Raw genomic sequence first — 26,519 nt, 5'->3', positions numbered from 1 at the left:
ACAAATATTAATTTTCACCAAGTCTGCTGCCTCAGTTTGTATGATGGCAATTTGCATATTCTCCAGAATGTTATGTAGAGTGATCAGATGAATTACAATTAATTCCAAAGTCCCTCTTTGCCATGTAAATTAACTGAATCCCCCAAAAAACATTTCCAAATCGCTCTGGATAAGAGTGTCTGCTAAACTACCACAATGTACAATGGGAGCTTTGGATTCAGCAGCAAGGGCTTTTGACCGTCTGTTCCACAAAATGGAACCAGATAAACAAGCAAGTATATTTGACCTATAAAGCAGCATATGATTTCAGCAACAGATTTGACGCTACAGTACCTCTCTCAGGTGGCTGCAGACAAGCATGCTTCAGAGGCTGGGTGTAACCACTCCCCTATAATCCACATCCCAACCCAAAACCACTAGGTTCTCATTGAGAAGTCTCAGGTCCACGTCACAGTTTGGTTTGGTATAAAAAGGCTTCCAGGAACATCTATCCATGTCTGCTAGCCTGTCATCTTGTACAGCAGGGAGTAAGTAGCCTGTTTCAGTAAATCTAGACGCGCTGTGTTACTGCAAGACTGTTTGCATTTACATTGATGAGTGGTATATTGGCAGCTGATGAGTAAAGAGTGAAGGTAAGATAACTGTCTTAACAATTGTTAAAGTTTCTCTTAAAAATGTACTGGAGTAATGGGCAAAAGTCAAATCGATATTCCTGTAAAACATGTACAATCAATGTGCAGTTTTGGGTACAACATTAATTTATCGCATAGGACTTTGAAAGTCTTTTTTACATGTTTTGCTATTATTGGCTTAATCATGTTTTGCTAGCTTATTACATATTTACTAAAATATGTATTTTGCCATTTAGTTTGTATCCTCCGTCTTCATTTAATTCAAGGAGAACTTTGCAGTACTGTTGATCAACAATGAAGAAATGGATATTAGGATCCGTATTAACATGGATGTTCCTTCCACATCTGAGGGGAGATAATTTAGTGGAAGATGTTGACGTTCAAGCGGGTAAATACATTTTTATGTATTGCAATTAATGATAATGATTAACATTGTACCTGCAATTTCTAACTAATATTACTACTGTACACAGGCCTATAATGTCAATATTGTCATATTAATGCAGATTTATAAAGACTGGTTTTGATGTCGTTAGTCAGCGAGGTGGGTAAGATTTCTTCTTTCCTTGATTCCAGGCTGTAGCACAGCATCAAACGACCTGGTTTACCTAATCGATGGTTCCTCCAGTGTGGGCACTCCAGACTTTGACTTGGCCAAACGATGGCTGGTCAATATCACCAGAGGCTTTGACGTGAGCTCCCGTCACACCCAGGTGGGCGTGGTCCAGTACAGCGACACGCCCCGTCTGGAGATTCCGCTGGGCAAACACCTGAGCAGCCAGGAACTGGTCAGCGCCATCAACACCATCGGGTACCTGGGGGGCAACACCCAGACGGGCAGGGCCATCAAATTTGCCACGCAGCACGTCTTCCCGTCCTCCAACCGCACACAGCCTGCCAGGAACCGCATTGCTGTGGTGCTGACAGATGGCCGTAGCCAGGACGACGTGGTGGACGCGGCCGTGGAAGCCAAGGCCCAGAATATTATCCTGTTCGCTGTGGGCGTGGGCAACGAGATCACCAACTCCGAGCTGGTGTCCATGGCCAACAATCCCCCCTCTACATATGTTCTCTACGCTGAGGACTATAGCTCTATCGCTAACATCCGAGACGCCATGGAGCAGAAGCTGTGTGAGGGTGAGTCTGGGATCCTGAGGCTAATGATAGCTTAGATAGCTTATTTTGAGACATTTCCATAATACACAGTGCATGTGTCATAAACCTCCAAGATGAAATAACTGTGGTCTAAACTGACTTGCTCTCTATGTCTGTCTGTCTCTCTCTCAGAGTCTGTGTGCCCAATGCAGATCCCTGGAACTGCCAATGTAAAGGGATTTGAGCTGCTGTCCAGAATGCAGATCGACATGAAAGCAAAGAAAGTCCAGGGCTCGCTGATGTCAGAGACTTCCTACTTGCTTAGCCCCCGACTGGACCTCACCGACAGCACCAGGTAGGGGGACCGACCGTTTACACACACACACACACACACACACACACACACACACACACACACACACACACACACTCTGACAGTAAACTCCTTAAGCTCACATGAGATTTCTGTTACACACTTGAGTTTGAGTTTATTTTTATTTTTACAGGGACAGTGCACATTAATCAACGTTTCAGTAAAAGTGCCGGTTTTAGCCAGCCGGCTAATTTTCAACCGCAGTCCCTGGGCAGGTTATTAAAAACAATTACAATATAGACAATAGCAACATAGAACAAGCAAGACATAGCAACATAGGACAAGCAAGACGTAGCATACAGACAGAGCAACATAGAGCAAAAAGCAGCAAGACAAAATTCATAAAAGCAACAAAGTGTTTCCACACCTCACAAGCTACAGACAACAGACAACATGGAAAGCGGCAACACACAGCTAGGGACCATGTTCACAAATCTGATTGACCTTTAGCCATGTCTTCAAGCATTTTGTGAAAGTGTGATATGTGCTGCAGTTATGTGTGTCTGATGGCAGTGTATTCCAGACATGGGAAGCTCTCACAGAGAATGCAGATTTACTAAAGGTGCTTTTCCTTAGGGGAACTATACAGTCACCTCTCATGGCAGACCTTGTGGATCTGCTGCCATATGTCTGGGTTTTCTGTTTAACAAAAATATTGAGTGGAGGGGGAGCCAGGCCATTAAGGATCTTGAATACAAGACATGCGTCGGTGTATTGCACAAGATTTTCCCAACTCAAGAGCTCATGCTTTCTAAGGATGTGACAATGATGATGGCTATTGGGCTTCCTATCAAGCACTTTGAGAGCCTGTTTGTAGACAGACTGAATAGGTTTTAATGTTGTACAGCAAGCTTGGGCCCAACTAGTCAAGCAGTATGTTAAGTGGGGGAGTATCATAGAGTTGACTTCTACATACAGTATAACCCATTTTTATTGATCCTCCAGGGCCATCTTCCCTGAGGGTCTGCCTCCCTCCTATGTGTTTGTGGCCACTCTACGCCTGAAGAGCCCCACCAACCATTTGAAGTTGGACCTGATCAGAGTGCTCTCTCAGGACGGGCTGAAACAGTTCGCTGTGACCCTCAATGGACTGGACAAGTCTGTCATCTTCACCAGCACAACCACCAGTGTCAACAAGAAAGAACAGTGTGTCATTTTCAATGACAGAGGAATTAAGGTCTATAGAAACACACTGACATAACGACCCCCAACACCTTTGGACTGGTTTCCTGGACACATATTAATCCTAGTGCTGGACTAAAACGCATGTTAAATGTGTCTGGGGAATCCAGTTCTTTATGTTTTGAAATGGTAGTTACCTACTCAGCAAGTTTAACTTTTTCTACAGAGACTCTTTGACTCAGAGTGGCACCAGTTGAAGCTGCTTGTTAAACCCAGACGCATCATCTGTTACCTGGACGACATGCAGATAGAGGAGCAGCTACTAGAACCTGTATTTCCCATCTACATCAAAGGAAAGATACAGGTCGCCAAGAAGGTCAAGATGGAAGCAACTGTTCCTGTGAGTAACAATGGGTGTTGTGCAAACTTAAAGAAATGCAACAACCATATATGTACAAATAATGGTTTGCTTTCATTTTAAGGGAGCTTCTATATTTAGATGAACTTGTTTTACTACAATGACACAGTAACATGACTATGTTTGTCTTGTAATCCTTCTTTAGATTGAGATACAAAAACTGAGGTTTTACTGCGATCCAGAGCAAAGTGAGAAAGAGACAGCGTGTGAAATATACTCTGTGGTGAGTGTAATGATACTGTAACTACGAGACTCATAATTTACTTCCACATGTCACTGAAGGTTTCTATTGAAGGCGGGGGGGGCAAAGATAATTTCATCTTCATATCATTATCGTTCTCTATTTATTTCTATACAGGAGGATGACAGGGTGAGTATGTTTGTTGGTTGTCTGTCTTTACATTACATTGTAATTATTACATTACATTTGTAGACTTGTTGGGTTGTTCCTGTTATATTAAATAGTTTTCTGCTCCCAGTGTCCTCTGGACAGACAAGCTGCAGCAGTGGAGAGCTGTAACTGCCTTCTGGGGAAACCTGGGCCTCCTGGTCTTCCTGGGCCTATGGTGATAATTAAATCATAAATAATTAAATCATAAATTGATTGAGAGATTTATGACAAAACATCTGTACAGAACAAAATGCCAACTCCATCAGATGGATGACTGTATGTAAATCTCTAGTTCATAGCTTGTCTGTTTGAACCCTGTAGGGCTTCCGAGGTGAGAAAGGGAGGGAGGGGCCACCTGGTCCTGACGGTAAGCCTGTGAGTACTGGCTATCTATCTTAAATATATCTCATTTCAAAACATGAGGATCAATCATACAGTATGGTAATTCTGATGAATTGTTGCTAATTTTCTTTGTGAAGGGGAAGCCAGGTGAACGTGGAATGGCAGGAGAACTCGGGAAGAATGGGAACAATGTGAGTGAAATATATGTCACTACAATTTCTACATTTTGATTATTATACTTACTGCCACTGTGTTTGTAATGTTGGTTTCATTATTCAACTTAGGGCAAAGCGGGCATACCAGGGCATAAGGGCGAAGCAGGACTCAATGGGGCCAAAGTAAGCATCATGAGATAGGTCCACAATATACTGTAACAAATCATTTTCATATCACATAGTTCTTTGTATGGCTCATCGTGTTAGGTTTGATTACTTGTTAGATATTACTGCATGATTGGAACTAGAAGCACAAGCAATTCTCTACACTCACATTAACATCTGCTAACCATGTGTATGAGACAAATACAATTTGATTTGATTTGATCTCGCTATTAGATCTAAAGGCCCCGGGCCTAAACCATGTTACTGTAGTTTTGAATTGAGGTCATGTCTTTGTGATTGAGCTGATTCATCCTGGCTGCAGGGTGACACGGGAGCACCAGGCCTTGAAGGCAGACCTGGCCCTCCAGGACCTACAGTGAGTCATGACCCTTTAATAAAGTGTAATTATAGAGAGACACACACACACACACACACACACACGGCTGTGGGAGCAGCCCAGCGTAATAGGCAGACTACTAAGCAGGTGCAAGTAGTGTAGACATGAATGATGAAAACAAAATGCCAATATCCAGTTTAATTTAGTGTTTGTAGACGATAGACGTATTCTCAGACTACCTTAATAACACACTACATACTCCGAGGGAGTCAGGTCTTAAAGACCATATAATGGTGGCGGTGCCAATGGACAAGGGTTTTAAAAGACTGTTTCCATTGTAGGGACCTGAGAGACAACTTAAATTGGAGGCCACAGGAATTCCAGGAGAAAAGGTAAGAGACAAACTTTGTCAGAAATATTTTATGGCAATTGAATGTAGTGCTATATTTTGTTGACTCTTTAATGCAGACATTTTTTCTCCAACATTTTCATATGTACAGGGAAGTCCAGGTGAAGCAGGAGCTCAGGGACCACCAGGGGAGCATGGACCACATGTAAGCTTGTATACACCTATTATGTATGTTGACCTTCATGTTCATATCTGTGTAAGGTGTGGAACTGTCTGGTATTCAACAGCATTTTCTTCGTCGCTGTATGAGAAGTGCTATTTATCCTATACTAGGGTTGGGCGATATCTAAGGAGACCTCTTCTACAATATATTGTGATAGCCGTTGTTAATAACTTTGCACCGTTAATGACTAGATACTTCCAGACTGCAATTTTTATGCTTATTTTTATATTAAAGTCACATTCTCATTAAATAACCTCAGTATGGCGAAAAAAATAAAGCTTAGTTGATTAATTTAGACTTCATTTTCAACATATTTTCATTTTCAACACAACACCCTAACGTATAAAACTGAACAGTTTTTTGATTTGTAAAAGTTCAAATAGAGTAGTCTTGCACTTATACGGCAATATAAAACATCACAATATTTGATTTAATCATGTTGGCCCAACCCGATTCTGTACAACAAAACATCCAATGACAACAGTACAGTATCAGTTTGATTGTTGGTCAGAGGGAAGTCCAGGGTTACTATACAGCATTTTATAACTGAAATGATGTTGTGTTCTGTGCAGGGGGACACAGGGCCAGTAGGAAAGGATGGTTTTGTTGGACCAGCTGGAGTGAAGGTGAGCTGAGATTTCATTTCACATTCCTTCATAAACAAGTGACATGGAATAGTCTGTAGGCGATGGCAGATGTGACATGCAAGGGACTGCAAGCTATGTGACATCTTGTTAGAGATGATGTCTGTGGGTTTTTTTTTGGGGGGGGGGGGTTCAGAGGGAATATTTGTGGTTAATCTTTCCTTTTCCTATGGAGTTGGTGGTTCCATAGGAGGAGGTTTGAAATGTTAGAGTTTCACTCAGAGTTCTATATGAAGACACTTCCACAAGGTAGTCTAGGTGGCGGAAAGTCTGCATAAGCTATTTCTAGAGTTGAGGTGGTGGGTGCAGGAGGTAGGAACATTGTTAGATCACTTGTAAACATTGACTAAAGTATATTTGATGTTCTTTGCTTTGGTTGGAAAGAACAGGAAGCAGGTTACCCAGATTTTAACTGTATATATGTTCAGTTATTTTGTATTTTTTTAATGAATGGGGATAATTTCATTACCCCATTTGTGGATAATTACTTTTTTTAGCAAAACCCTATAACCCTGTGTTTAATTAGATGTTGAACTGATGATGCTTTCAACTACATACTGTAATGCAGGCTATATTCAATGAATACTCATATGCCCATCAGTACCTAGTAAACTAGCCTTAGACTTAAGAGGTTTGTTTTTCCTGAGGGAACTTTGTGGTGTGTGCACTGGATCTGTAGTGGATCTAGGAGATCCAGGGACACAAAGGATCGTTTCAGTTTCCAGTAGTAGTATGTGTAACCTGGCTCGCTGCCTGGCGTGAGTTTGGTGTTCTATAATGAGGGGTGAGCGCTGCAGAGCAGAGCGTGGCTTCTGTTCCTGCAAACTATTTTCAGAGCTCTGCATCTGCCCCAGCATCTGTTTATCGCCCAGGGAACATGTCCCTTCCTTTTGGAGTGGTGTAAATTAGTGACACCCTACCATTTACCGGCTTATTAAACTATGCACACTTACCCGTAAAGTAGCTTTGAGAAAGGTCTTGGCTTAGTAAGATGTTTGTGTCGTCTTGCAATTGGAGAAGGAACGGTTTTGTGAGGGATGTGACATTTGCGCATTGTAACCATGAAAAGTACAAGTGAAACCTCAAACTGGTTTGCTGAAATTGTAAAACACCAGGGATGCCACCATTTTATTTAACTGTAAAAATCTTCTGTACACAGATAATATTTATCTTGGTGGAGTGACTTATTATTTTGAGTGTAGTTTGTAATTGCAGTGAGTCACTGTCATGGCTAATGGTCATCCTCTTGCTCAAATTCATTGAATAAATACTTTTTTTGGAACTCCTTGGCTTATTAACAGCTAAATGTGTCCTAAATATGTATTTTTTTATATACATTTTTTCCCAACCTTCCCTCTCATTTTGGATTAGAAGCCAAGGTCCCCAAATAATTCTTCAAGCAAAACCCCAGCTTTTCCAGCCCAGCTCCCCATCCCCAGTCCCACCCCCAATTCTAGCTTGCTGGTCTGGATCCAGTGCATGATCAGCTAACCGACTGGTTTGATGTGGTGGCCCAGATGAAAGCCTGTTCATTGGGTTGGGTTTTCACAGTGCGGCATGGCGCTGCAGCGGGCTTGGCTGCTGCACTCTGTAATCACGGCTCTGAAGCTCACAGGACACAGCAGCTGTAAAAACCAGACACACCATACTTTAGATGTCGGAGAGGTTTGGTTTAACCAGTCAGCGTACTTGCATTGACAACAATAGGAAAAAAGGTCTATCAGTACCAGGCTACCTGGATCAAAATGCACAGGAATGTTTTGAGTCGCATGCATAAAATTCCATGTAAAACTTGAATGAAAGTTACATGTCAGATGAAGTCTCATAAAGTTTTGGGTAATTGCTATCCTAGATGAGTAAAAATGTTTGTGTGGAAATAATTTCATAGTTTTAAGTTACAAAGGATTCCTGTTGTAATTCAGAAAACAGCTTGGTGTGAGGTCCTGTATCAAATAAGTTCTTGTGATTTTTCATGCACGGGAAGGAACAATGTTCCGCCGCATGTAGAATGAAGCAATATTGTGCAAAGATGGGGTTTCTGCTCTTGCTTTTGAGGCTGGGCCTTATGTAGGCTTTCAATCCAACCTCAGTTGTAACTAACATGATTCAGATTATCAACCAGCTAATTATTAGAATCAGCAGAGAGGAAGAGGCAAGGCGAGAGGGATAACTGGGCCCCAAATATGTTTTCTCTAGCAGGTGCAGTTTTGTTTGTTTGTTTCATTCAAGGGGGGTTTTGTACGTTCAATGAGAGTGTTGACTTTGGTTAACAAAAAATGTAATTGGTTTATTTTATTTGCTTATTTGTTTAAATTGATAGAGTGGTCACTGGAGTATCTGGTTAATATAATGGAATCAAGTGCGCTAGATTAGGGTTGGATTGAAAATCTACAAGAGGCTAGCTCTCCAGGAACATGGCTTGAAAGCCCTGCTTTAGAGTAAGGCACAGCCTCAAAAGCATGAGAAGAATACTCATTTTTGCACAATCTTGCCTAAACATCCATGTCAAATAGAATGCTTCGTTCCACACGGGGAGAAACATTGTTCCTTCCTGTGCATGAAAAATCACAATACTTTGAAGAGATTAGAAATCTTAGAAGGGGTACCTACAGTGGGGAGAACAAGTATTTGATACACTGCTGATTTTGCAGGTTTTCCTACTTACAAATCACATTGTATGATTTTTAAGTAATTAATTTGCATTTTATTGCATGACATAAGTACTGTATTTGATACATCAGAAAAGCAGAACTTAATATTTGGTACGGAAACCTTTGTTTGCAACTACAGAGATCATACGTTTCTGTAGTTCTTGACCAGGTTTGCACACACTGCAGCAGGGATTTTGGCCCACTTCTCCATACAGACCTTCTCCAGATCCTTCAGGTTTCTGGGCTGTCGCTGGGCAATACGGACTTTCAGCTCCCTCCAAAGAATTCCTATTGGGTTGACTGGCTAGGCCACTCCAGGACCTTGAGATGCTTCTTACGGAGCCACTCCTTAGTTGCCCTGGCTGTGTGTTTCGGGTCGTTGTCATGCTGGAAGATCCAGCCACAACCCATCTTCAATGCTCTTACTGAGGGAAGGAGGTTGTTGGCCAAGATCTTGCGATATATGGCCCCATTCATCCTCCCCTCAATACGGTGTAGTCGGTCTGTACCCTTTGCAGAAAAGCATCCCCAAAAAATGATGTTTCCACCTCCATGCTTCACGGTTGGGATGGAATTCTCTGGGTTGTACTCATCCTTCTTCTTCCTCCAAACATGGCGAGTGGAGTTTAGACCAAAAAGCTCTATTTTTGTCCCATCAGACCACATGGCCTTCTCCCATTCCTCCTCTGGATCATCCAGATGGTCATTGGCAAACTTCAGACGGGCCTGGACATGCGCTGGCTTGAGAAGGGGGACCTTGTGTGTGTGCTGCAGGATTTTAATCCATAACGGCGTAGTGTGTTACTAATGGTTTTCTTTGAGACTGTGGTCTCAGCTTTCTTCAGGTCATTGACCAGGTCCTGCCGTGTAGTTCTGGGCTGATCCATCATCTTCCTCATGATCATCGATGCCCCGCGAGGTGAGATCTTGCATGGAGCCCCAGACCGAGGGTGATTGATCTTCACCTTGAACTTCTTCCATTTTCTAATAATTGTGCCAACAGTTGTTGCCTTCTCACCAAGCTGCTTGCCTATTGTCCTGTAGCCCATCCCAGCCTTGTGCAGGTCTACAATTTAACCCTGATGTCCTTCCACAGCTCTCTGGTCTTGGCCACTGTGGAGAGGTTGGAGTCTGTTTGATTGAGTGTGTGGACAGGTGTTTTTTATACAGGTAACGAGTTCAAACAAGTGCAGTTAATACAGGTAATGAGTGGAGAACAGGAGGGCAGGTCTGTGAGAGCCGGAATTCTCACTGGTTGGTAGGTGATCAAATACTTATGCCATGCAATAAAATGCAAATTAATTACTTAAAAATCATACAATGTGATTTTCTGGATTTTTGTTTTAGATTCCCGTCTCTCACAGTTGAAGTGTACCTATGATAAAAATGACAGACCTCTCCATGCTTTGTAATTAGGAAACACTGGCAAATATGCAGGTTATCAAATACTTGTTCTCCCCACTGTAAGTGACTCATACTCAATCAGGTTTTGACCACGATGTGTGATTGATGTGATACACTTTAGCATTTTCAACAGTCTTACAGACTTTCATTTTGCATAACCAAAATTTTAGATTAAAATAGATTTCGTGTATTGACATGAAAGGTTAAATTGATGACTGTCTTGTGTGAACTTGTTCAGAACATGTTCATTCTGTATGTGAGTACAGTAATCAATGCTATATTTAAAACACACAAGACAAGAACACAATTCAACATCCAACACCCTTTTTACTAAGAGTGTTCCAAAATAGGATTCCAGTGTCTTAAAAATGTAACTAATGTCTTGTAATTTGGCGAATCACCTGAGTAATTGTGATATAGTATACAGTATTCATTATAGCATTTTTGGGTGCTATGTAATTTGAGATTTTGATAGCAGTTTTAATTTCTGAGCTTTTATGTAATTGAACATGCATTATTGCAGAGATGTAGTTAGCATGGCTAAAACTGAAGAGCATTCAATAAGTTTGACGGTAGATACTAACTCCTTTTCTGGATAACATCTCCCACACTGTGTTGGTTACACATTTTGAAAGCCATAATCAACACTTGTCATCCTCAATATTTACAGCCATTGCAGTTTTACCATGTCTTTTTATAAGATCATACAGACCTCTTATGTTGCTAATGATAGGCTCTTTGTCGCACGTGTGCAGGCTTAGATGTTCAGGAAGGCAAAGCACTTCAAAAGCCGCCCTCTGTGTGTCAGGACCTATAAACCCACAGCTTTCCCTGCTTACCTCCCTTTATTATTGAAAACCTGACTGAGCAGCGTGTACTGTGGTCTGTGGTTTATATCATAAACCTATGTTGGAGGTGTATGAGTGTTTGAGAAGGATCGTCTCTTCTCTCGTGCACTCTGTTCTACTGCTGCACTCTACACTCACCTTGGAAAATGAATAGTGTGTATGTTGTGTTAGTGACGATTTAGAATACATTTTTTGTTACATTTTTTTGTTAAGAGTGATAGTTGTCTCAAAGCTGTCTCAAAGCTCAATGGATATTTTCACATGTTACAGTAGCTATTTCAGAGTATATCAAGTATGCGAATATCATACTTCTGTTTTATTATGTTTAGGGTGAGAAAGGAGACGTTGGGGTTCATGGTGGTGATGGACAGATTGGAGTTCCGGTGAGTTTTCATTGTTCAAATGAAACGTTATTTCTTAATAAAAGCTGGAACCATTCACTAAGCCAGTCCATTTACTCATCATCCTCATCCACTCCTATGCATTCTACTACCTGCTCCCTTTAAATGATCATAGCAACTATATTTTTCCAATATACACTAAAACCATGGATCGTTTATAAAGTAACCTAAAATGAGGACTTTTAACTCAAAATAGTCATGGTGTTTGCGTAGATTTTTCTCCAAATGTGGTGTTCATCCAACCACAATGTTTGCTACTTGGTATATACATGACCCCAGGATCCACACTTGGTGTATAGAAAACTATTTATATGATTAAACATAAAAACATGTCTAAGCTTATTTGTCTATGCTTATCATCTGTCAGAAAAATTTAAATACACATTGATATAACACATAAAATAATAAACATTGTCCCTACCTTGTCCACAATTTTTTTTATTTTAAGCCACATTTCCTCCTTGTCCACAATATGAGCATGAAAACCTTGAGTAATATATACAGCTAATGTTTTAGTGTGGTACTGTGGCCCCTGGCCAGAATCTGAACCAGCTGGCTGAGGGAGCACCAATAACCACACCCATCTTGGCTGAATCTGTCTTTGGGTTAAACCTTTCACAAAAAAATAATTTTGACCAATTGCTAAAAAGACCTGATAGCATCTGTGTGTAATCCATATGTAGCCTACATCCACTAACTACCTTGTTTCTACTAAAGAAGATTAAGTGTTGATCTCTAACAACCTTAATTTCCTTTTTCCAAACCATAGAAATATTATGAGAACCACTATGATGTAATATTCAGTCTCCTCTTTCATAGTCTTTGGAAATACTGAGTACAGTGCCTTCGGAAAGTATTCAGACCCCTTGACTTTTTCCGCGTTTTGTTACATTACAGCCTTATTCTAAAATGGACTAAATTGTCCCCCCCCCCCCTCACCAATCTACACACAATAACCTATAATGACAAAGCAAAAACATTTATTTTTATTTTTGTAAATATATATTTTTTTTAAACGGAGATGACCTTATTTACTTATGTATTCAGACCCTTTGCTATGAGACTCGAAATTGAGCTCAGGTGCAACCTGTTTCCATTGATCACACTTGAAATGTTTCTACAACTTGATTGGAGTCCACCTGTGGTAAATTCAATTGATTGGACATGATTTGGGAAGGCACATATCTGTCTACGTAAGGTCCTACAGTTGACAGTGCATTTCAGAGCAAAAACCAAGCCATGAGATCAAAGGAATTGTCCGGTGAGCTCCGAGACAGGATTGTGTCGAGGCACAGATCTGGGGAAGGGTAGACTCTTCCTAGAACTGGCTGCCCGGACAAACTGAGTAATCGGCGGAGAAGGGCCTTGGTCAGGGAGGTCTCCATTCTATTTTTTTCCATTCCAGCCATTACTATGAGCCCGTCATCCAATAGCTCCTCCCACCAGCCTCCACTGCTCCATTGAGTAAACAAGGGTTATGAGGGATCAAATGAATGATTAATGCAGAAGTACACCTAGATCTAGAGGCTAATCAAAAATACTTTAGTAACTACCAGTTCTCACCTCAATGAGGTGGATGAGGTAAACATTGGGATGTTCTTTCCTGTTTTCAACCTATTTAAAGAGACCACTGAAAGGCCACCAGGTGGAGATAGACGATTATATTGACAACTGTATTTGTCTATCTGGTCTCTGTCTAATGCAATGCAAGTCTGTTTTTTAGAGCATTTCACAGACAACATTGAATTTAAGCTGGTCTGTTTGAAAATGGATACAGCAACTAATGTGCTTACCAAGAATAGCAAGAGGATTTTGATAAATATTATACCATGAAATATTGACTCCCCAAAAATGTACGAGCCTGTAGTCTGGCTCTCGCACAACATGAAACCCTGTGGCTCGACATGTAGCTAATGTAGCCAGTGTCCTCGCATGCCATTCTCCAATCAAGCTCAAAGTATTTGAAAGAAAACAAATACTATTTGAACTTAGGTGTGGTGGCCAGTGCCCTCAGATGCCATTCTGCTGTGCCACTTTGCCCATAATTACAATGTTCCTGTTTATGGGGAAATCAAGTAAAATCTAACTGTATTGAAAAATGAATGAAAGTCCTAATGAGCCAGTCTGTCAAGCCATCCTACAACTGTAAAATCCTGCAATGCATCACGAGGAGTGGAACTAACAGTTTATGTTGTCCTCTCTGCTAACTTTAATCATCATCATGGCTCCCTCCCTAAGTCCCATGAGTGTCATTACTCACTGTAGATAATGGGTGAAAGCTCTGACTGGCTGTAAACTAGGTTGATATTGTGGTCATTGCCAGCCGGGTAAACATGGGAACTGGAAATAGAAAGTGGGCCTCTAATTTCATGTGCACAATATCATCATCATCATGATACAGCTTTCTTCCAGTTTCCAGGATATTTCAAGAGCAGTAAGAGACCCTCGGCTGTGCTGAAATAGAGCTGTAGAAATGATACTGTACATGTTTATTGATATACAGTACCAGTCAAAAGTTTTGACACACCTACTCATTACAGGGTTTTTCTTTATTTTTTACTACTTTCTACATTGTAGAATAATAGTGAAGACAAGCTATGAAATAACACATATGGAATCATGTAGTAACGAAAAAAGTGTTAAACAAATCAAATTATATTTTATATTTGAGATTCTTCAAAGTAGCCACTCTTTGCCTTGATGACAGCTTTGTACACTCTTGGCATTCTCTCAACCAGCTTCATGTGGTAGTCACCTGAAATGCATTTCAATTAAGAGGTGTGCCTTGTTAAAAGTTCATTTGTGGAATTTCTTTCCTTAATGTGTTTGAGCCAATCAGTTGTGCTGTGACAAGCTAGGGGAAGTATACAGAAGATAGCCCAATTTGGTAAAATACCAATTCCATATTATGGCAAGATCCGCTCAAATAAGCAAAGAGAAATGACAGTCCATCATTACTTTAAGACATAAATGTCAGTCAATCTGGAAATTGTCAAGAACTTTGAACGTTTCAAGTGTAGTTGCAAAAAACATCAAGCGCTATGATGAAACTGGCTCTCATGAGTACCACCACAGGAATGGAAGACCCAGCATTACCTCTGCTGCAAGTTACCAGCCTCAGAAATTGCAGCCCAAATAAACGCTTCAAGTAACAGACACAATTCAACTGTTCAGAGGGGACTTTGTGAATCAGGCCTTCATTGTTTAATTGCTGCAAGAAAACAACTACTAATTGACACCAATAAGAAGAAGAGACTTTCAGGAGGACAAGAAACACGAGCAATGAACATTAGACCAGTGGAAATCTTTCCTTTGGTCTGATGAGTCCAAATTTGAGATTTTTGGTTGCCAACCGCAGTGTCTTTGTGAGACGCAGAGTAGGTGAATGGATGATCTCCACATGTGTGGTTCCCACCGTGAAGCATGGAGGGGGAGCTGTGATGGTGTGGAGGTGTCACACAATCACACTGTTGGTGATTTATTTAGAATGCAAGGTACACTTAAACAGCATGGCTACCACAGAATTCTGCAGCGATACACCATCCCATCTGATTTGGGCTGAGTGGGACTATCATTTGTTTTTCAACAGGACAATGACCCAACACACCTACAGGCTGTGCAAGGGCTATTTGACCAAGAAGGAGATGGAGTGCTGCATCAGATGACCTCCACAATCACCCAACCTCAACCCAATTGAGATGGTTTGGGATGAGTTGGACCGAAGAGTGAAGGAAAAGCAGTCAACAAGTGTTCAGCATATGTGGAAACTGCTTCAAGACTGTTGGAAAAGCATTCCAGGTGATGCTGGTTGAGAGAATGCCAAGAGTGTGCAATGCTGTCATTAAGGCAAAGGGTGGCTACTTTGAAGAATCTCAAATATATGAAATATATTTATATTTCTTTAACACTTTTTTGGTTACTACATGATTCCATATGTGTTATTTAATAGTTTAGGTGTCTTCACTATTATTCTACAATGTAGAAAATAGCAAAAAAATAAAGAAAAACCCTTGAATGAGTAGGTGTGTCCAAACTTTTGACTGGGACTGTAGATATTTGCCTTTGTTTTTTCATAGTTCTCCTGAGTGTGATATCTCTGTTTTTTCATAATCGTCATAGGGAATCCGAGGCCTTCCCGGGCAGATGGGGCCTGCTGGACCTCGGGTAATAAACAGATCAAACTTAGACAATATAATCCAGAAGTTGGCCATGGCGCAATCAATGACTTGGTTGGCTCACCCTCTGTGTCATTATGACATTCTCAGCAAATGACTAATGAAATATTCAGTGAAAGAGTAACTGTAAAACCTTGTGTGTTGAAAACAATATAAAATGCCTTTTTAATACATTTGATTTGACCTTGTTTTTACAAGGGGGAGAGAGGCCCACCCGGACAAGAGGGGCTGGTTGGACCAAAAGGACCTGAGGTAGGTGACGGATCGGACCTGAAAGTACAGTATGCTTGATGTTCATTACATATTTTCTTCTCTTTTCTTTTCACCCTATTGAAAATGAAATAATTATTTTGCTGCTCCATAACGCTCCTCTGCAAAATTCAGAGTGAGTTCCTCCACAAAATAGGAATGTACGTGTAAGTAGGAACTGTACAGCACATTTAAGTGTCATTGCTGAACCTCAACTTTGCTGCCCTCAATTGGAATGTCAAGATATTGCAACTCTATGGTTGAATTTAACTGAGGTTCTTCTATCCGACTTGTGGGTTACATGACCACTTTAGAAGAACTGAAAAGCCAATGAGGACGTTGTATTGTATTGTCATGTGATTTCAAATCATTCTCACATTTTCACCATTTTCTTAACCAATTATTTTCTCTGTATCTTTCAATTTGTTTTTGTCCCTATACCATTTGGTGTGATAAAAGTAACTATTTGCCTCGCCTTTGATCTATAATAAAGTCTAGTCCTCAAAATTTAACATGATTTAAAATCACATTATTTTCACGAGGTTCATTTCATTATGCCTTACAGATGATTAAGCCATTGTTTTAAAAACTGAATTTTCACTCATGTACAGGGTCTTCAGGGTCCGATTGGTCCACCTGGAACTTACGGACTTGAAGGTTCAAAGGTAACTAGTGAATTCTTCTGCATTTCCCCTATCCTTAGTGAGTGTGTGTGTGTGTGTGTGTGAGCTGCATATACTTTGTCTGTGTATGTATTCTGTTATGTACATGTGCTTTTCGTGATGTAGTTTGTGTGTGTTCTGGGAGTGTTAATGTGTGTGTTAACACATCTCTACATGTGTAGGGGGCCCAAGGTGCACGTGGATCAGAAGGACATCCTGGGACACCTGGACTGAATGTAGGTATTTTTCAGCTGTTTGGGGAAAGGTGAAAGATGCTATACAGTTGAAGTTGGAAGTTTAAATACGCCTGAGCCAAATACATTTAAAGTCAGTACAATTCCCTGTCTTAGGTCAGTGAGGATCACCACTTTATTTTAAGTAGAGAGAATAATAGTAGAGAGAATTATTTATTTCATCACATTCCCAGTGGGTCAGAAGTTTACATACACTCAATTGGTATTTGGTAGCATTGCCTTTAAATTGTTTAACTTGGGTCAAACGTTTCGGGTAGCCTTCCACAAGCTTCCCACAATAAGTTGGGTGAATTTTGGCCAATTCCTCCTGACAGAGCTGGTGTAACAGAATCAGTTTTATAGGCCTCCTTGCTCGCACACGCTTTTTCAGTTCTGCCCACTACTTTTCTATGGGATTGAGGTCAGGGCTTTGTGATGGCCACTCCAATACCTTGACTTTGTTGTCCTTAGGCCATTTTGCCACAACTTTGGAAGTATGCTTGGGGTCATTGTCCATTTGGAAGACCCATTTGCAACCAAGATTTAACTTCCTGACTGATGTCTTGAGATGTTGCTTCAATATATCCACATAATTTCCCTTCCTCCTGATGCCATCTATTTTATGAAGTGCACCAGTCCCTCCTGCAACAAAGCACCCCCACAACATGATGCTGCCACCCCTGTGCTTCACGGTTGGGATGGTGTTCTTCGGCTTGCAAGCCTCCCCCTTTTTCCTCCAAACATAATGATGGTCATTTGGCCAAACAGTTCTATTTTTGTTTCACCAGACCACATTTCTCCAAAAAGTACGATCTTTGTCCCCATGTGCAGTTGCAAACCGTAGTCTGGCTTTTTTATAGCAGTTTTGGAGCAGTGGCTTCTTCCTTGCTGAGTGGCATTTCAGGTTATGTCGACTCATTTTACTGTGGATATAAATACTTTTGTACCTGTTTCTGTACAGATGAACGTGGTACCTTCAGGCATTTGGAAATTGCTCCTAAGGATGAATTAGACTTGTGGAGGTCTACAATTTTTGGCGGAATTCTTTTGATTTTCCCATGATGTCAAGCAAAGAGGCACTGGGTTTGAAAGTAGGCCTTGAAATACATCCACTGGTACACCTCCAATTGACTCAAATTATGTTAATGAGCCTATCAGAAGCTTCTAAAGCCATGACATAATTTTCTGGAATTTTCCAAGTTGTTTAAAGGCACAGTCAACTTAGTGTATGTAAACTTCTGACCAACAAGAATTGTGATACAGTGAAATAATCTGTCTGTAAACAATTGTTGTAAAAATTACTTGTGTCATGCAGAAAGTATATGTCCTAACTGACTTGCCAAAACTATAGTTTGTTAACAATACATTTTTGGAGTGGTTAAAAACGGGTTTTAATGACTCCAACCTAAGTGTATGTGAACTTCTGACTTCAACTCTATATACAATATTTCAGTACTGGTGGCTGCAAATTGGGTTTTTCTATACAGGATTCACCTCAGGCAGAAGTCTTCGAATTGGGACATATCTCTCAGCATCATTATAACTCACAATACATATCATTATGTTTTACTGCTGTAGACCTATGGTTCATGTGCTTTCGGCCTTGTACCATTCAGTACTAACAAGTAGAAGTCCCCGAAGAATAAAATACAAATTGCACTACTCTACATGGAAAGGAAATAAGTAATGTTCTGTGTGTGTGGCTCATTTTGCTCTCTGTCACAAAGACGGAATCTAACTACTTGAATGTACAGTGCCTTGAAAAAGTATTCATCCCCCTTGCCGTTTTTCCTATTTTGTTTCATTACAACCTGTAATTTAAATAGACTTTTATTTGGATTTCATGTAATGGACATACACAAAATAGTCCAAATTGGTGAAGTGAAATGAAAAAATGTACTTGTTTCAAAATATTCAAAACATTTTTAAACAGAAACGTGGTGTGTGCATATGTATTCACCCCCTTTGCTATAAAGTCCCTAATTAAGATCTGGTGCAACCAATTACCTTCAGAAGTCACATAATTAGTTAAATAAAGTCAACCTGTGTGCAATCTAAGTGTCACATGATCTCAGTATATATACACCTGTTCTGAAAGAGCCCTGAGTCTGCAACACCACTAAGCAAGGGGCACCACCAAGCAAGCGGCACCATGAAGATCAAGGAGCTCTCCAAACAGGTCAGGGGCAAAGTTGTGGAGAAGTACAGATCAGGGGCAGGTTCTAAAAAAATATCAGAAACTTTAAACATCCCACAGAGCACCATTAAATCCATTGTTAAAAAATGTAAAGAATATGGCACCACAACAAACCTGCCAAGAGGGCCGCCCACCAAAACTCACAGACCAGGCAAGAAGGGCATTAATCAGAGAGGCAACAAAGAGACCAAAGATGGAGCTGCATAGCTCCACAGTGCAGATGGGAGTATCTGTCCATAGGACCATTTTAAACCCTACACTCCACAGAGCTGGGCTTTACGGAAGAGTGGCCAGAAAAAAGCCATTGCTTAAAGAAAACAATTTGCAAACATGTTTGGTGTTCGCCAAAAGGCATGTGGGAGACTCCCCAAACATATGGAAGAAGGTACTCTGGTCAGATGAGACTATAATTGAGCTTTTTGGCCATCAAGGAAAACGTTATGTCTGGCGCAAACCCAACACCTCCCATCACCCCGAGAACACCATCCCCACAGTGAAGCCTAGGGATGGCAGCATCATGCTGTGGGGATGTTTTTCATCTGCAAGGACTGGGAAACTGGTCAGAATTTAAGGAATGATGGATGGCGCTAAATACAGGGAAATTTTGGAGAGAAACCCACTTCAGTCTTTCAGAGATTTGAGACTGGAATGGAGGTTCACCTTCCAGTGGGACAATGACCCTAAGCAACACTTAACTGGTTTAAGGGGAAATATTTTAACGTCTTGGAATGGTCTAGTCAAAGCCCAGACCTCAATCCAATTCAGAATTTGTGGTATGACTTAAAGATTGCTGTACACCAGCGGAACCCATCCAACTTGAAGAAGTTGGAGCAGTTTTGCCTTGAAGAAAGAGCAAAAGTCCCAGTGGCTAGATGTGCCAAGCTCATAGAGACATACCCCAAGAGACTTGCAGCTGTAATTGCTGCATAAGGTGGCTCTACAAAGTATTGACTTTGGAGGGGTAATAGTTATGCACGCTCACGTTCTGTTTTTTGTCTTAGTTTTTATTGTGAACCAAACAAGAAATATGTTGCATCTTCAAAGTAGTAGGCATATTGTGTACATCAAATGATTCTAATCCCCCCAACTCAAGGTTGTAAGGCAACAAAATAGGAAAAATGCCAAGGGGAGAATACTTTCGGAAGCCGCTGTACATGTATGATTGTTATACAGTAGTGGAACTGTTATATTTTGTTGAAGCCATTATGAAGAATGGGTTTCCTGTTGATTCTCCAGGGACTGGAGGGAGAGCAGGGGGTTCAAGGGTTACCTGGTGACCGAGGACTGCCAGGGTTCAAAGGTCACAAGGTAATGAATTACAAAATGATAAACACTTTCACATATACTTGACTCAGTAAGTACTTATGTATAAACTACATTACAAAAGTAACTTAACTAGAGTAGAGTATGGCTTTTTGGTTTATTAGCTGTTATCAATTGGCGCAGCGGTCTAAATAAAATCAAATTGTATTTGTCACATGTGCACATGTTACAGTGAAATGCTTACTTACAAGCCCTGCATCTCAGTGCTAGAGGCGTCACTACAGACACCCTGGTTCAAATCCAGGCTGTATCACAACCGGCCGTGATTGGGAGTCCCATAGGGCAGCGCAAAGTTGGCCCAGCGTCGTCCGGGTTTGGCCGGTGTAGGCCATCATTGTGAAATAAGATTTTGTTCTTAACTGACTTGCCTAGTTAAATAAAGGTTCAATTTGTAAACAAATACATATAATAAAAAATAATAATATGACTGACTCGAGATAACCATGACAGATATGTTTTCAGGGGGAAACTGGTGAACCTGGTCCCAAAGGAAGCCAGGTATAATACAATACAAGAAATCTGAAATGTATGTTATATTATGAGCAACAGCATTGAATGGTGTTTTTCATCACCACCCTTACCCTCCTATATCTCCAGGGTGAGAGAGGTAACAATGGAGTTCCTGGGAACACTGGGGCAAACGTATGTAACATTTAACCTTTCACCTCTTAACTCTGTTTAGGAGGCATGCATCAATGATACTGTAACTAAAGGATATTCATACTGCCTTTTAGACCATCCATTTATTTCAGTGTTTTTATCCTCATGTTGTGTGTGATTGCCACTGCAGGGAGAAACTGGACTCAAAGGAAGCAAAGGAGAGGTGAGCTTAACTATTTTGATCTGATTTATTTCATCTTAGAGAGTTAATGTTCTACTTTATCCTTTCATTTGACATAGGTCAGTTGTACAATGAGTAATTGAAAAGTGCACCTATGTTACAGAAGGTGTATTCAGAAGACGATTTGTCCTATCATGCTAACAAATAGAAACAAATTCTGATGAAGGGAAGGGAAATGTATCTAGTAGTCATTTCTGCATTCTCTACTCTCTCATGTGAACCTCATGGTCTAGGAAAACAAACAGACATACACTGCCGTTCAAAAGTTTGGGGTCACTTAGAAATGTCCTTGTGGACTCCCGGGTGGGGCAGTGGTTATGGGCGCTGTACTGCTGGACGCCAGCTGTGCTACCAGAGACTCTGGGTTCGCGCCCAGGCTCTGTCGTAAACGGCCGTGACCGGGATGTCCGTGGGGCGACGCACAATTGGCCTAGCGTCGTCCGGGTTAGGGAGGGTTTGGCCAGTAGAGATATCCTTGACTCATCGCGCACCAGCGACTCCTGAGGCGGGCCAGGCGCAGTGCACGCTAACCAAGATTGCCAGGTGCACGGTGTTTCCTCCGACACATTGGTGCGGCTGGCTTCCGGGTTGGATGTGTGCTGTGTTAAGAAGCAGTGTGGCTTGGTTGGGTTGTGTATCGGAGGACGCATGACTTTCAACCTTTGTCTCTCCTGAGCCCGTACGGGAGTTGTAGCGATGAGATAAGATAGTAGCTACTAACAATTGGATACCACGAAAAAGGGGTAAAATGTAAATAAAAAATAAATAAAAAGAAATGTCCTTGTTTTTGAAAGAAAAGCACATTTTTTTTGTCCATTTAAAATAACATCAAATTCATCTGAAATACAGTGTCGACATTGTTGTAAATTACTATTGTAGATGGAAACGGCTGATTTGATTTATTTTTTAAATTGTTTTTTTTTAATGGAATATCTACATAGGCATACGGAGGCCCATTATCAGCAACCATCACTCCTGTGTTCCCATGGCACGTAGTGTTAGCTAATCCAAGTTTATCATTTTAAAAGGCTAATCGATTATTAGAAAACCTGTATACAATTATGTTAGCACAGCTGAAAACTGTTGTTCTGATTGAAGAAGTAATAAAACTGGCCTTCATTAGACTGGAGCATCAGCATTTGTGGGTTTGATTACATGCTCAAAATGGTCAGAAACAAAGACCTTTCTTCTGAAACTTGTCAGCCTATTCTTGTTCTGAGAAATTAACGCTATACCATGCGAGAAATTGCCAAGAAACTGAAGATCTGGTACAACGCTGTGAACTACTCCCTTCACAGAACAGCGCAAACTGCCTCTAACCAGAATAGAAAGAGTGGGAGGCCCCGGTGCACAACTGAGCAAGAGGACAAGTACATTAGAGTATCTAGTTTGAGAAACAGACACCTCACAAGTCCTCAACTGGCAGCTTCATTAAATAATAACCGCAAAACACCAGTCTCAACATCAACAGTGAAGAGGTGACTCCAGGATTCTGGCCTTCTAGGCAGAGTTGCAAAGACAAAGCCATATCTCAGACGGGTCAATAAAAATAAAATATTAAGATGGGCAAAAGAACACAGACACTGAACAGAGGAAGATTGGAAAAAAAGTGTTATGGACAGAAGAATCGAAGTTTCAGGTGTTCGGATTACAAAGAAAAACATTTGTGAGACAGAAAAAATAAAAAGATGCTGGAGGAATGCTTGACGCCATCTGTCAACCATGGTGGAGGCAATGTGGTGGTCTGGGGGTGCTTTGGTGGTAGTAAAGTGGGAGATTTGTACAGGGTAAAAGGGATCTTGAAGAAGGAAGGCTATCACTCCATTTTGCAACTCCATGCCATAACCCGTGGACGGCGCTTAATTGGAGCCAATTTCCTCCTAAAACAGGACAATGACCCAAAGCACAGTGACAAACTATTCAAAAACTATTTAGGGAAGATGCAGTAAGCTTGTATTCTGTCTATAATGGAGTGGCCAGCACAGTCTCTGGTTCTCAACCCTATTGAGCAGTTATGGGAGCAGCTTGACCGTATGGTACGTAAGTGCCCATCAAGCCAATCCAACTTGTGGGAGGAGTGGGGTGAAATCTCCTCAGATTACCTCAACAAATTGACAACTAGAATGCCAAAGGTCTTCAAGGCTGTAATTTCTGCAAATAGAGGAATGTTTTGGGACACAATTATTATTTAAATTAAAAATCATTATTTATAACCTTGTCATCATCTTGACTATATTTCCTATTCCCTTTGCAACTAATTTCATGTATGTTTTCATTGAAAACAAGGACATTTCAAAGTGACCCCAAACTTTTGAATGGTAGTGTATGTGGTTTGGAAATTCCCCCTCCGTCTTCACATTGAACATATTCAATTAAATAAAAAAGATATTGAACAGAATGACACCATCCTATGCAGACATTGCTTTCAAAAGTCAAGTGAATTCAACAGACTGCTGTCTGTTTAATTGTTTGCATACTCATATGTTTGCAAACATACAACAATACACCAACTGAATTTGCTGTGATGCTGTCCCCCACTAGAGAGGCCTATCAGGAGATACTGGAGCCAGAGGGGCGGAGGGGAGGAAGGGGGACGTGGGTCTGATGGGAGCTGCTGGGCCTCGCGGCTCTCCTGGACAAGATGGGTTACCAGGGCAACCAGGAGAGCTGGGATACCCAGGCAAACCTGTAAGTTGACCACATCTGTTCCTCTAGACTCGAGTCAAAGCCGTTTGCCCGAAAATGTCAATAGAGTCATTACCAGCTCATTAACTACCAGCATACTGATGTGAATGTATTGTCTTTCAGGGAAAGCCACCAACTGATGACCACTTGATGACGCTTTGCGCTAATGTTCTTCGGAGTATGTTTCCTGCTATTTTATTTTATGCATGAGCATGACCATTATCTGTTGTATGGATTCTTGAAGATTTGCAGCTGTTATAAATGATAAACTTCAAAATGCTTGCTAGGAATTTAGGCAATCGTCCATTGTTTTGTTTTTTCACCAAGTGCACATATCCATGCCGTTTCAAAATAGTGACTATGTTGGTAACTGTAGGTCTATGCATACAGTAGTATCCTGTTGAACTATGTGTACAGCAGCACGCCTCCATCTAGCGCAACAATGCAGATTTCATTTCTGCAATTTGGTGACAAAAGCGCAACCTCTGCAATGTGCATGGTTTCCTAATCACTGTGTCTGGGCATGTGTCAGAACAAGTTCCTATTTTTGACGCGTAACACTCTTGGAGAGATTACACAATAACAGACTGACAGTAGTCCTGAAAATTAGGATCTGGCTCCAAACTAAAGAAATGTCATAGGCTTACTGGTCTACTGTGTCAATACAGAAACAAGACTAGTTAGTATTGTGTGCTGCATACAGAATAAATGCTAATTGTCCCTGTCCAGATCAGCTGCCGCAGCTCCTGGCAATGATGGCACCAAAAAGTCAATGTGGGCAGTGTGAGACAGTGAAGGGGCCACCTGGTGAGCCAGGCCCTACCGGCCCCAAGGGCTCCAGTGGAACGCCAGGGTACCCTGGCACGCTCGGTTTACAGGGTTACCCAGGACAGCCAGGCCGGATGGGGCCTCATGGGCACAAAGGTAACACAGTGGGTTACAGGGATTGACGGTCAAAGAATTTGACTTCAGTCTATGTAGTGCTGTTGATGTAAATTGCAATTCCATAGTTTTGGGATTAAGTAATCTTGCTGACTGTTTTTGCTATGCTCTTATGTGCAGGTGATATTGGACCAATGGGGTTAAAGGGGTCCAAAGGAGATGGAGACACAGGGTTGACAGGTCCTCCCGGCCCAGCAGGTAAGAATCCCCCACTTCTTGTAGGAATGTTGAGTGATGCTATTCATGTTTTCACAAACAAATTTATACCAGTCATCTACAATTGAATACTGACCAAAATACTCTCTGACCAATTGATCAAAATGTGTAGGAGTCTGTGGATTGTCCCTGTGGCTGTCAGGGATATGTGATAAACAATTATACTCTTTGTGTCTTTATCTTCCACCTCTGCAGGTCTCCAGGGGCCCAGAGGCAGTGACGGACACGGTGTCTCAGGGCCTCCAGGTGAACCAGGGAAGTCAGGAATCCCTGGCATCCCAGGGAAGCGTGGCCCTCCTGGGGCCAATGGCGTATGTGACCCCACCTCCTGCTACCAGGCTATTCTCAGAGAGGAACGCTACAGCAAAGGACCCAACTTCTAGGCCTCACAAGGAAAGCAGGACATTTTAATTTGACATTTTGAGACTAACTAAGTCAAGGACTGCTCACTGAAAAATCAAGGGCTGCTGGAGTGAGTGAGTTAGCCCTTTGTTTCATGTGGGATGATCCACTCAACCTTGAGATAAAGAAACAGAGGATATAGGGCAACAAAGTGACGCAAATTGATCCAGCCAAACAGGGTTGTTTGACACTGTCTTCAGGCCAGGGGTAATTCAGCGAACAGGCAGAAGTGATGAGGACAAGTGGGGATTAGGGATATTATTACCCCATCACTGGCTCAGAATATCCGAGTGACAATGTTGTTTTTACTGTCTATCAGTGTCGAGGAGGTATAGAAACTTACAATGAGAATTGCACTGCCTTAGTTAAACTACCTCTTTGTTGGATCCAAAGCATTAAACATGATCTGGAGTGACAGGTAGCAATTGTGAAAAAGTTTTCTCCCAAATGATTTACTGTATGTTCTAGAGCAACACTAGGAACATACGACTCTGTATCAGAAGTCTTTCACTTTAAAACTACTAGCTCTTCACTACAAAGTACTATATTTTTTATATGTAGAAATTACTTTTATAAGTAATTTATTTTCCTTTTCAATCAAGCTTGTCAGTCATTAATTTGCTTCACTTCTACGGGTATAAACATATTTATTGTCCTAGTCATCATAGATATGCTTATTGTTACACAACTTCTGCATTTTCCTCTCAGTGTTCAGTGAACCTCCTGCTGGATGGAAACTAGCATGTTTACTGTCAGTATGCGTCGTCTGTAGTAACCATGAACAGTTTTTCCTGATTTAACTTCCATCTATCTTATTATTATTCTTCCCCACAATATGTTTTAATATATCAAATGGGCTATTTTGATACAGTTTGTAGTATACTTTTCAAATATTGTTGGCCTGTTACAATTGACTTTCTTATTTGGATTTCCACATTTTCGAAACAAATGTATACATTTCTCCATGTATTTTCTTATCAGAGAAGACACTGTTGACTGTGAAGTCTTTTTTGAATAAACTTCTGTTGTAGTCTTGTAGTTGAA

At 41.1% G+C, this 26,519-nt stretch overlaps 1 protein-coding gene across 1 annotated transcript; it reads left to right on the top strand.

Annotated features, from left to right (window-relative positions):
• Positions 1 to 472: 472 nt before the first annotated feature.
• si:ch211-106n13.3 (vWFA and Collagen domain-containing protein) lies at positions 473 to 26,519 on the top strand. The gene is made up of 30 exons (XM_064936435.1): positions 473 to 632; positions 899 to 1,020; positions 1,209 to 1,769; positions 1,920 to 2,082; positions 3,046 to 3,277; positions 3,449 to 3,622; positions 3,786 to 3,863; positions 3,999 to 4,010; positions 4,120 to 4,206; positions 4,353 to 4,406; positions 4,511 to 4,564; positions 4,658 to 4,711; positions 5,016 to 5,069; positions 5,372 to 5,422; positions 5,531 to 5,584; positions 6,175 to 6,228; positions 11,479 to 11,532; positions 15,670 to 15,714; positions 15,924 to 15,977; positions 16,586 to 16,639; positions 16,819 to 16,872; positions 20,303 to 20,374; positions 20,852 to 20,887; positions 20,987 to 21,031; positions 21,180 to 21,212; positions 23,772 to 23,918; positions 24,039 to 24,093; positions 24,645 to 24,839; positions 24,978 to 25,055; positions 25,269 to 26,519. The coding sequence occupies exons 2-30, from the start codon at positions 927 to 929 to the stop codon at positions 25,454 to 25,456; spliced, it is 2,886 nt and encodes a 961-aa protein (XP_064792507.1). The 5' UTR covers positions 473 to 632; positions 899 to 926; the 3' UTR covers positions 25,457 to 26,519.

Source organism: Oncorhynchus masou, chromosome 3 (assembly GCF_036934945.1).
Source record: "Oncorhynchus masou masou isolate Uvic2021 chromosome 3, UVic_Omas_1.1, whole genome shotgun sequence".
NCBI classification, from domain to species: domain Eukaryota; kingdom Metazoa; phylum Chordata; class Actinopteri; order Salmoniformes; family Salmonidae; genus Oncorhynchus; species Oncorhynchus masou.
This window is presented reverse-complemented; position numbering and strand designations above follow the sequence as displayed.

Bases quoted from the DNA above. Each gene is read 5' to 3' on its own strand.
- si:ch211-106n13.3 (XM_064936435.1), top strand. From the start codon at position 927: ATGAAGAAATGGATATTAGGATCCGTATTAACATGGATGTTCCTTCCA. The intron at 16,873-20,302 runs GTAGGTATTTTT...TTGATTCTCCAG, and splicing joins CTGGGACACCTGGACTGAAT to GGACTGGAGGGAGAGCAGGG. The intron at 21,213-23,771 runs GTGAGCTTAACT...GTCCCCCACTAG, and splicing joins TCAAAGGAAGCAAAGGAGAG to AGAGGCCTATCAGGAGATAC.